The 12599-nt window shown below is 37.7% G+C and overlaps 1 protein-coding gene across 1 annotated transcript; it reads left to right on the plus strand.

Moving 5' to 3' along the window:
* Positions 1 to 11604: 11604 nt before the first annotated feature.
* On the plus strand, positions 11605 to 12107 carry LOC107060444 (uncharacterized). Its single transcript, XM_015308404.1, has 2 exons — positions 11605 to 11778; positions 11877 to 12107. The coding sequence occupies exons 1-2, from the start codon at positions 11605 to 11607 to the stop codon at positions 12105 to 12107; spliced, it is 405 nt and encodes a 134-aa protein (XP_015163890.1).
* The last annotated feature ends 492 nt before the right edge of the window (positions 12108 to 12599 follow it).

Below are 12599 nucleotides of genomic sequence, written 5' to 3' on the forward strand. Positions count from 1 at the left end.
TGAGGGATGTGTCCATGGTGGGCTCCAATGGAGCCAAGGATGTGATACCACGCAATGATGCCCCGATAGATGGAGTGACTGAGATACAGACTTCACCCCAAGCTTAGCCTAGTAGGATGATCTTTTCCACTCCATCTCTGTTATCTTTTTATACACTATTTTTGGTTTAGTTGCATTTGAGGCCAACTGCTTAATTTTGTTGGGTGGGGTGAAGTATTTCCATACCTACCTCTTGTGACTGTTTTATGAATATTGGTTCTATTTTGATGGTGTTTTGTGAATATTGAGCCGATTGTTTTATATATATATATATATCTTGTTGTGATATTGCAAATGTTGTCAGCTTGTGGCCTATTGTTTTAATGTGAAAGGGGTTTTTGAACCAATTTTTAAAAAATTTCCACCTCTTGTGTGTTAATTGTGGCAGTTCTTATACAAATTTGAGTGTCAGTCGTGGTCAATACTGATAACTTGAATGGTGCTCTTAATTGACCAAAATAAATGTGTGGCTACGATGAGGCAAACTAAGTTACATAGGCAATATGTGAAGTTTAACCATCTCGTTGTGACTAGCCGATTGTCGAATGAGTCTCTTGTGATGAACATTGCACGCTAGATAGAAATTGTTTAGTCTTATTTGATATTGGTACCAATGCCTTGTGTGGTGAGGTTTTCTTGAACATTCTGCCTGATAACATCTACAGTTTTCCCCTTTAGTCCGATTGATTGAGTGAAGCAAGCAATTGATATAATCTTAGGCAAGAATTTTGAAGAGTGAGCTAATTTGACAATATACCTCTTTGTGGCCAACCTTGTGAGATGTGTGAAGCTAGCTTGGCACCTTTTGAGCCTATCATTTTCTTGGAAGAAACTTGAGAAACTTTGACCTCTTTATCCCATCACGTAAAACCTTCATGAAGTATTGGTATGTTTTAATAGCCAACATTGGCCAAAAGCCTAAGTTGGGGGTATGGTAAAAAAGAAGGAAAGTCAAGAAGTATGAAAAATTCCCCCTTTTTATGGAGTGTTTTGAAAAATATGGAACTCCTCCATATAAAAAAAAGAAAGAAGAAGAAAAGAACAAAGAAAAGAAAAAGAATGAAAAAGAGAAAGAATTGTGAAATATAGTGTGTGAACATAGTGAAAGGGGTATTTGATGATTCATGTATAGTTCAATAATGGGGTGGAGTTTGAACGATTTTAAATGTGAAAGAGGAGGAGAAAAGTGATTTTCAAGCCATACTTCATGAAGGTAGAAGCCACTAAGCCTAAATGACCATACCTTTACACTCGGCCCCGTTAAAAGCCTTAAAAAGACCTTTGTGATATTTAGTGAGGTGAAATGGACTTTGATTGGAAAATAAGAGCAAACCTATGGGTGGAGTCATCCATGTGTTCGTCTTTTTTAGTGTGAGAGTTGTATGTGTTTCTAGCACTTTAAATTGTTGAAGAATTTCGTGTGAATGTGGAATCATCTTTGTTGTGAGCGCATTTGAGTACCTTTGTTGAGCTTGAACTTGCATTTCAACCAAGTATTGTGAACTAGAGTATCCTTGATAATGGTGAGTCACAATTTGAATCTTTGAGTGCACAAGTGAGCATTGTATGTGTAGTTTGAACCCTTTTGTGTGCATTCATGTCGAGTCTGATGCAACACTGTTTGTAGACATCTTTGTTGAACTTCTGATCTTTAGTTTTACTTTAGGACAAGGAAAAGTTTAAGTTGGGGGTGTTGATGAGTGTCACTCCCCAAGAGCACCACCTAGACGTGACCGACGTACTTGACCCCGAAGGGGCCTCATACAAGCCTCACAACATTCACAACATTCAATATAAGGAAAAATAGAGCTAAATTAAAACTTTTCTTTAACAATCGAAGACATCTCTCATTAAAAAAAAGCAAACGGAAGACTTTCTAGACTTTATATACTATGTCTCAAACCATCTAATACTTCGAATACAACATTGGGGCTTAGCCCATACAAAATCTTTAACAAAAACTAAAATACATAAAGGAACACACTGGGTTTTGTCCTCGAAACTATGAGGACTCACCAAGTTTTCATCGTCAAGCAACTTAGAAACCTATCTTCAAGAATATAACACCAATACCTCCAAACCCTACACTTGTAGTAAAATATGAAGAATAATGGGGTTAACAAAATTAAGTACTAAGTATGGATTCCATGCGAAAACATGCTTAAAATAGACATTTCATTTGAAAGTCATTCTTTTATGCCATTTTGGTAAAACTTCATGCACATTGATAAAAGAGGCATAATATAAGTCACAACCAACATTCAAGTCATATTTTCACATTTGAACATAATCCACATATAAACCTTTACCTTCACCTCAAGTAACCCTCAAGTTATACCTTGTGCAATGTATGGGTTGCGTACCATACCACCACCCACACTAAGGTACCACCTTAAGGCCACCAAAAGTGAACTTACCATTCATCCTTTGCACCTTTAAACAATAAACCATATAAGAGACATAAACATTACATAAGTCACATCATCACATTAAGACTAACATCTAAGACAACTCTTGGTCATACTTGTGCAATGTATGAGTAGCATCCCATATTACTACTCACACTAAGTACTCCTTTGAAGTTACCATAGGAAAGGCACATTCATATTCAATAACTCATGACAAGGAAGTAACTCATCACACAATCCAAGTATATCATGCATCATCTCATTTAAGCATAATTCACATTCTTCAATAACTTTATTACATTAAGAGCACTTTCATTCATTAGACATTAGACCAACATTCCTCATTAACTTCGTTTAGAGGACTTTTATTCATTAGTCAAGAAGACTTAGAGAACTCACCATGACCCTATCAGAGCCTACTCGTGCAATGCATGGATGGCATCCCATACTACCACCCACACTTGATAGAATTTCTCAAGAAACCATAGTGCACATCTCACATGATGGGAATAGGCATTAACTGACATAGACCATGAGAGAAAAATTATGGAATCCGGTGTAATATGACCACACACCAAAGAAAGGTGTTCTACTTGCCTAAGGTAGAACTAGCTGATATGTTAGCTTTGGTAAGAAGACCACTGGCTAATATATATCCTATGTGGGCACATAGTTATGGGATAGGAAGATCTTCATTGGAACTCTAGCCTAACATTGGGAGAGTTTCCATCTTACCATATGCACTCAGTGCTTAGCCTCCATTCCCATGGAGTAGTTCATTCACATTAACATCATTGTACTAGAGAGGGATACCAACAGTAGGTCTATCGACCCAAAGTACATTACACAAGAAAGGGCCACCAACACTAGGTCTACCGATTCAAGGTACATTAGGGATAACTCATTGACTTTCCAAGAAGGGTGCCATAAACATTTGGTCTACCGATACAAGGTTAACATTTTACACATGAAAGGGCTACCAACACTAGGTCTACCGATTCAAGGTTCACCACATTAGTTCCTAGACTCATCATGAAGGGATACCAATACGAGGTCTACCGGTTTATGCCATATCCTAGAATACATCATCATTCATTTATGAAAGGAATGCCGTTGGCCTATCGTTTAATATTAATCAAGTCAAGACACATTCATTAGTCAATTATGAAAGGAATGAGTTAGGCCTATCGATTCATATACATCAAGTCAAGACACATTCATTACACAAGAGAGGATGCCTATGCCTAGCAACTCAAGATTCAACTATACCTTCATTCATTCTTGAAGAGGGTGCCTAAGCCTACCAATTCAATGATACTTCATTCATGATCACATTCATCAACATAAGAAAAGGATGCCATAGCCTACCAATTCAAGATACACACTTACTTTTACATTCATTCATACAAGAATAGGATGCTCAAGCCTACCAATTCAAGATATACTACATTACCTTATAGAGTCCTTCACATTCAATCATTAACATTTATTAGTGTCAATTGAGACTATACTATCAACAACAACACAATTACATTCTATACAAGATCATCATTCTATCATTGAAATCACATGCATATTCTTCACATTACACATATTAAGTAAACACCTCCCCTTTTCAAGTAGATCAACATCCCTAGCACAATTCTACTTCAACATGTAATTACGTCATAAATTACCCTATCAAGGCCATGATCAAAAGTCACCAGCACACCAACAATTTACTACAATTAAGGAATTTATAATGATACAATTCAACAATCTAAATCAATCTAGGCATGATAGATCAACATTCATTCATTATCAACAAACCCACTTCATAAGGCACAATTTAGGAATTGAGAGAAATCATGGGTTCATAGAGTATTTTCATGATAAATCATCAATTAAACACCAACAAAACCATAATTTGTCATTAGAAACCATTTGAAAACGTTTGATCAAAGAACCTATGAGATTGAGTAAAATCCTAGATTTTTCATAATTTGAAATCACCTTTGATTTGGCTCTTTGAATGAAAAGTTAGACAAGGATCAAGACTACCATACCTCTATGTTGATTCCCTCACGAAATTGGAGGAGAAAACTTGATGCTTGAACTTTACCTTGATCTCCAATGGAGTTTCTAGAGAGAAGACTTTTTGTAGAGAGGTTTCTAACTTAGGGGTTTTTGAAATAATGAAGTCTAAAATATGTTTTAATAATCTTAAAATATCTTAATAAACATAAAATAACCGTCCAAACACTTAACTAACCAAGGGAGGAATTTACCAAAGCACCCTTGGCTTGGCAGAGTCTAGACAGAAATATGTAACCATTCACGAAACCCCCATCCACGGACCGTGGATGGGGTCACGGACCGTACTTTCACCTTTGTGGTTCGTGGCTGCAGCATGGTTAGGGGTCCGTTGACCTACGGAGGCCATCCACAGGGCATGGATGGACTTACGGGGCGTGGACCCCTTCCGTATGTCACTCCATTTTGGGCAGTCTTCGTTTTCCTTGGGGTCTTGGGGGTTAAGCTTTGGGTCCTCCTCAAGGACCCCTAGGGTGGTCCATGGGGATTCGTACCTTGACGTTTAACCCCTAAACACCTTCAACCATAGCTCGGGACAACATAACACAATATGAAACCTCACTCAAACTCAAACACACACGTTAGGCGCTAGTTTCACTTATTCATTTTACGGGTCATTACATTATCCCCCACTTAGGAACATTCGTCCTCGAATGACACTTAAAACACATTAAGGGATTAACGACTCAAGACTAGCAGCCCATCATACATGCAACATCATAAACAATGCACAAAACTAGGAGGAAACATCAACTCCACATCAAAAAGCTCAAAACAATACAAGAAGGTAGGAACTACATGTACAAACTCATTATGCATCATGACTTAAACATTTCTCATTTCGTTGGAGGAACTTCCTTTTCCAACTCAAATCATGCTCATTACAACATCATTAAGCACATTGTGCAATTTCACTCAAAAGCACACTTAGGCATGTTCAACATTTATCCTCGTGAAGCATATAGGTAAATCATACCAAATGCACATCTACAAGAGGAACTAAATTCATGAAAACTTATTTTCTCATTCAAACATAAAATCATTAAGAACATGCACATCATAAGGAGACCATGGAAACACAATATCACACATAACCATAAAGCAACCCATTCACACTAAAGTCATCATCACTAAATTCCATCTCAAATCTATCAAGTCACATAGCCCTAGTTGGCATCACAACCAACCTTCCTCTCTCATACTTTCTAACATAATCCTTTCAAGCGGTCACACACTAAAGACAATCGAATAACGAAGAAGAGGGAGACATTATAGAGTTAAACTCTATGGCACGACTTGAAGAATGAAAACGTGAAACTTTCTTAACACCTAATAGCCTCATATTCATAATGTGGCGCACTTCACATAATGAACAAGACTCTACTAGAAGTGGTTCAAGACATCCTAAGACCATTCAAAAACCTTGTGCTCTGACACCATGTTTGTCATACCCCGAGAGCACCCCTTCGACGTGATCGATGTACTTGACCCTGAAGGGGACTCATACAAGCCTCATAGCATTCACAACATTCGATATAAGGAAAAATAGAGCTAAATTAAAACTTTTCTTTTACAATCAAAGACATCTTTTATTAAAAAAAAGCAAACAGAGGACTTTCTAGACTTTATATACTATGTCTCAAACTATCTAATACTTTGAATACAACATTGAGGCTTAGCCCATAAAAAAACATTAACAAAAACTAAAAGACATAAAGGAAAACAATGGGTTTTGTCGTCAAAACTATGAGGACTCACCTAGTCTTCATCTTCAAGCACCTTAGAAACCTATTCTCAAGCATAGAACACCAATACCTCCAAACCCTACACTTGTAGTAAAACATGAAGAAGAATGGGGTTAGCACAATTAAGTACTAAGTATGGAAGTCATGCAAAGATATGCTTAAAACGGACATTCATTTGAAAGTCATGCTTTTATGCCATTTTGGTAAAACTTCATGCACATTGATAAAAAAGGCATATTATAAGTCACAACCAACATTCAAGTCATATTTTCACATTTGAAGATAATCCACATATGAACATTTACCTTCACATCAAGTAACCCTCAAGCTATACCTTGTGCAATGTAGGGGTAGCGTCCCATACCACCACCCACACTAAGGTACCACCCTAAGGCCACCAAAAGTGAACTTACCATTCATCCTTTGCACCTTTAAACAATAAACCATATAAGAGACATAAACATCACATAAGTCACATCATCACATTAACACTAACATCTAAGACAACTCTAAGTCATACTTGTGCAACGTATGAGTAGCATCCCATACTACTACTCACACTAAGTTTTTCTTTGAAGTCACTATAGACAAGGCACATTCATAAACAATAACTCATGATAAGGAAGTAACTCATAATACAATCCAAGTATATCATGCATCATCTCATTTAAGAATAAGTCACATTCTTCATTAACTTTATTACATTAAGAGCACTTTCATTCATTAGACATTAGACCAACATTCTTCATTAACTTCATTTAGAGGTGTTTCATTCATTAGTCATGAAGACTTAGAGAACTCACTATGAACCTATCAAAGCCTACTCGGGCAATGCATGGATGGCATCCCATACTACCACCCAAACTTCATTGAACTTCTCAAGAAACCATAGTGCACATCTCACATGATGGGAATATGCATTAACCGACATAGACCATGAGAGCAAAATTATGGAATCCGGTGTAATATGACCCTACATCGAAGAAAGGTGTTCTACTTGCCTAAGGTAAAACTAGGTGATATGTTAGCTTTGGTAAGAAGACCACTGGCTAATATATATCCTATGTGGGCACACAGTTATGGGATAGGAAAATCTTCATTGGAACTATAACCTAACATTGGGAGAGTTTCCATCTTACCATATCCACTCGGTTCTTAGCCTCTATTCCCATAGAGTAGTTCATTCACACTAACATCATTGTCCTTGAGTGGGCTACGAACACTAGGTGTACCAACCCAAAGTACATTACACAAGAAAGGGCCACCATCACTAGGTCTACCGATTCAAGGTACATTACGGATAACTCATTGACTTTCCAAGAAAGGTACCATAAACATTCGGTCTACCGATACAAGGTCATCATTTCACACATGAAATGGAAACCAACACTAGGTCTACCGATTCAAGGTTCATCACATTAGTTCCTAGACTCATCATGAAGGGCTACCAACACTAGGTCTACCGGTTCAAGTCATAGCTTAGAATACTTCATCATTCATTTATGAAAGGAATGCTATTGGCCTATCGTTTAATATTCATCAATTCAAGACACATTCATTAGTCAATTATGAACGGAATGCCATAGGCCTATCGATTCATATACATCAAGTCAAGACACATTCATTGCACAAGAGAGGATGTCTAATCCTACCAACTCAAGATTCAACTATACCTTCATTAATTCAAGAAGAGGGTGCCTAAGCCTACCAATTCAATGATACTTCATTCATGATCACATTCATCCATATAAGAGAAAGATGCCTTAGCATACCAATTCAAGATACACACTCACTTTTACATTCATTCATACAAGAATAGGATGCACAAGCCCACCAATTCAAGATATACTACATTACCTTATAGAGTCCTTCACATTCCATCATCAACATTCATGAGTGTCAATTGAGAATATACTATAAACAAAAACACAATTACATTCTATATAGGATCAGCATTCTATCATTGAAATCAGATGCATATCCTTCACATTATACATAGTAAGTAAAAACCTTCACCTTTCAAGTGGATCAACATCCTTAGCACAATTCAACTTCAACATGTAATTAGGTTTTAAATTTCCCTTTCAAGTTCATGATCAAAAGTCACCAACACACCAAAAATTTAATACAATTAAGGCATGTATAATGATACAATTCAACAATCTAAATCAATCTAGGAATAATCCATCAACATTCATTCATTACCAACAAACCCACTTCATAAGGCACAATTTAGGAATTGAGAGAAATCATGGGTTCATAGAGTATTATCATCATAAATCATCAATTAAACACCAACACAATCATAATATGTTATTAGAAACCATTTGAAAATGTTTGATGAAAGAACCCATGAGATTGAGTTAAACCCTAGATTTTTCATACTTTGAAAACACCTTTGATTTGGCTCCTTGAATGAAAAGTTAGACAAGGATCAAGACTAACATACCTCTATGTTGATTCCCTCACGAAATTGGAGGAGAAAACATGATGCTTGAACCGCTAGCTTTAACTTGACCTTGATCTCCAATGGAGTTTCTAGAGAGAAGACTTTTTGGAGAGAGGTTTCTAACTTAGGGGTTTTTTGAAATAATGAAGTCTAAAATATGTTTTAATGTTTTAATACTCTTAAAATATCTTAATAAACATAAAATAACCGTCCAAACATTTAACTAGCCAAGGGAGGAATTTACCATACCAACCTTGGCTTGGCAGAGTCTAGACAAAAACCTGTAACCATTCACGAAACCCTCATCCACGGACCGTGGATGGGGTCACGGACCATACTGTCACCTCCATGGTTCGTGGATGCAACATGGTTAGGGTACCCTTGACCTACAGAGGCCATCCTCGTGGCGTGGATGGACCTACGGGACGTGGATCCCTTCCGTAGGTCACTCCATTTTGGGCAGTCCTGGTTTTCCTTGAGGTCTTGGAGGTTAAGCTTAGGGTCCTCCTCAATTACCCCTAGGGTGGTCCATGGGGAGTCGTACCTTGACGTTTAACCCCCTAAACCCCTTAACCATAGCTCGGGACACCATAACATAACATAAAACCTCACTCAAACTCAAACAAGCACACATTAGGCTATAGTTTCACTTATTTATTCTACGGTTCGTTGCAATGATTCTGAGATTTGGACTCATTTACGGCTTTATTTTGATAGTATAATTGTCCTCAAATGCCTAATTTGTGCTATAAACTGATGTTAAAGCCTTGATTTTTAGGTATGTGAGCTAAGGAGCAAGGTAAGGATACTAACAAGAAAAAATGAGCCAAACAAGTTGAAGAAGTGGAGGAAAGCCATCCTGGTGATTGCCAAGACCACTCGGCGGTTCGCCGAGTGGCTCTTCAGTTTGCCTAAAGTTCTAGTGTTCCAGTCCTGAGGGAAGAAACCAAGCCGGTGATAGATATGGGCCGTCAACGAATTTCCGATCCACTCCGCGACAACAAGTTGGATCGCCCTAAGTTACAGAACCTAGGAGGCTGAAGATCAATACAAAATAGCGATGAAAGGGAGCAAAGGGTGGATCGCCGAATGACTCGGCGAGGCCCGACTTATCTTCCTTAATGGCTTTTCCGAAAAACTTTTTGGGAACTTTAAATTTAGTTTTGAACTATAGATTAATTATCATGGGATCATTCAGTAGAGTTTCCTTTGAGTGGTAGAGTTTGATTGTAGACTTTGAAGCTTTTGGAGGCTCAAACTTGAAGATTTGCAAGTGGGTCTTTGAATTTAACCTTTGGAAAACATTGTAAAGGCTTGGAGACTATTACCTAGATGATGGCTAATCGAGTTGGTAATTTTTTTTATATTATGATGATGTTTAGCAAAAACACCAATTCTTGGGGTGTGCTCATGTGATTATGGGTTGAATTAGCCTATGGGTATTGTTAATTACTGATTTAAATGCTTAATTGAAGTGGGTTTTAATTGATAGTTGTGTTTTAAACTAAGAATTGTAGTTGCAGCTGTAATCCGAACTTTGAATTCTGAGCTTGCTTGAAAAAGAGGTTTCAGAATCAAAGCTTTCAATTGATGATTGTAGTTATTGAGGTGATATGGGTTTAGCTCGAAAAAGTAAATCTTAATCTCGATTATACCTATCTAGCTCGAGAGAATAGATTAATTAAGGTGTGGGCTGTTCTTAATTGATAAGCTTGTTGATGTTCGAAAGAAATCACTTGATTCGAGATAGTTGTTCGAGAGAAAGCTATTTCACTTATAGGCTAGCCTACCCACTAATATTTAGCTATTTTTTAGTCGTTTCCATTACCTATATTGTAAAATTTGCCTATAATCGATCACATCCCAAGAATTCTTCTCTATATTGTTATTTTCTTAGTGTTTGATTGTGTTGTAGCTGATAATTGCAAACCAAAACCCCCCATATGACATTCGTGTCATCCCCTTAGACTTGTTTACATGTCTTTTTCGATAAGTTTTATTCCTATAACTGATTAGACCTCATTTGTACTTCATACTTGAATTTGAACACGTACCACATTTGTTGGGTTTCATATTAGTTAACGATTGTTTGCACCTAGAATTTGATGAGGTGTGCTTGAAATGTTAATCAGTGTACAAATAGTATTTGGACTTGTTCGTCACCATCTTTATTGGTGATATCCTCATTTATTCTCGAAGTGAGGAAGAGCATGCAACTCATATGAGAGTTGTTCTGCAGACTCTCAAAGATCGCCCGTTATTCACTAAGTTCGTCAAATGTAAACTCTGGTTACAACCCGTCACCTTCCTTGGTCATGTTGTATCCAACGAAGGGATTCGAGTGGAGTCACAGAAATTTAAGGCAATACAACACTAGCCCAGACCCACCTCCCTAATAGATATCATAAGTTTCTTGGGTTTGGCTGAATATTACAGGAGATTTGTTGAAGGATTTTCATCCATCGCATCCCCATTGACCAAGTTGACTTAGAAAAATGTCAAATTTCAGTGGTCAATCAGATGAGTGTGAGAAAACCTTCTAAGAACTGAATACTAGGTTGACTACAACTCCGGTCTTGACTCTACAGATGGTTTAGAAGGTTATGTGATTTATTGCGATTCATCCAGGGTTGGCCTAGGTTGCGTGTTGATGCAGCGGGATAAGGTAATAGTTTATCCTTCTAGACAACTTAAGGTCCACGAGAAGAACTACCCGACTTATGACCTCAAGCCTGGAGCAGTAGTATTTTCCCTAAATATTTGGTGACACTACTTGTATAGTGTTCATGTGGATGTGTTCACAGATCATAAGATCCTACAGTATGTGTTCATCTAGAAAGAGTTGAATCTTCATCGGAGGAGATGGCTTGAATTCCTCAAAGACTATGACATGAATGTAGTTTACCATCATGGTAAGGCAAACATAGTAGTTGATGCTCTCAGCAGGATGTATATGGGTAGTGTAGCACATGTTGAGGAAGAAAGGAAAGAGCTAGCCAAAGATGGTCACCGACTTGCTCGCTTAAGAGTTGGCTTTACAAACATGTCTGGTGGTGGTATGCTAGTTCAGATAGATAAAAATGTTCATTGGTAGCAGAGGTTAAGGAAAAACATGATAGTGATCCTATATTACTTTAGTTGAAAAGTGTGATCCATCATCAGAAAGTTCAGGTTTTTTCCCAAGGGGGAGATGATTTGCTTCGTTACCAGCGTCGCTTGTGTGTTCCCAACGTGAGTGAGTTGAGGCAGCACATCCTTACAGAAGCTCATAACTCCATATATTCCATTCATCAAGGTGCCACTAATATGTATCATGATCATTGGGAAGACTTTTGGTGGAACGGAATGAAGAGGGATATAGCAGATTCTTTGGCTAAGCGTCCTAATTGTTAACGGGTTAAGGTAGTACATTAGAAACCAGGAGATATGACTCAGGAGATTAACATTCCTACATGGAAGTGGGAGGTGATAAACATGGACTTCACTACCGGTTTACCTCATACTCGAAGACAACATGACTCCATTTGGGTGATAGTGGATAGAGTTACAAAGTCTGCTCACTTCTTGGCAGTCAAGACAACAGATTCAGCGCAGGACTATACCAAACTCTACATCCATGAGATAGTCAGGTTGAATGGAGTTCCCTTGTATATCATCTCAAATAGAGGTCCTAAGTTTACCTCTCATTTCATGAAATTGTTTAACAAAGGTCTTGGTACTAATGTAAATCTCGGTACAACATTTCATCCACATACGGATGGTAAGGTAGAACGTACCATTCAGACCTTAGAGGACATATTGAGAGCTTATATGATCAATTTCAAGGGTAGTTGGGATGATAACCTACCTCACATAGAGTTTGCCTATAATAATAACTTTCAATCC

Source organism: Solanum tuberosum, unplaced genomic scaffold, assembly GCF_000226075.1.
Source record: "Solanum tuberosum cultivar DM 1-3 516 R44 unplaced genomic scaffold, SolTub_3.0 scf00081, whole genome shotgun sequence".
NCBI classification, from domain to species: domain Eukaryota; kingdom Viridiplantae; phylum Streptophyta; class Magnoliopsida; order Solanales; family Solanaceae; genus Solanum; species Solanum tuberosum.

What these genes read in the sequence shown, in the direction of transcription:
- LOC107060444 (XM_015308404.1), top strand. Translation starts at nt 11,605, where the DNA reads ATGAATGTAGTTTACCATCATGGTAAGGCAAACATAGTAGTTGATGCT. An exon ending in TGTCTGGTGGTGGTATGCTA is followed by an intron (nt 11,779 to 11,876) that starts GTTCAGATAGAT and finishes ATCCATCATCAG; the next exon opens with AAAGTTCAGGTTTTTTCCCA.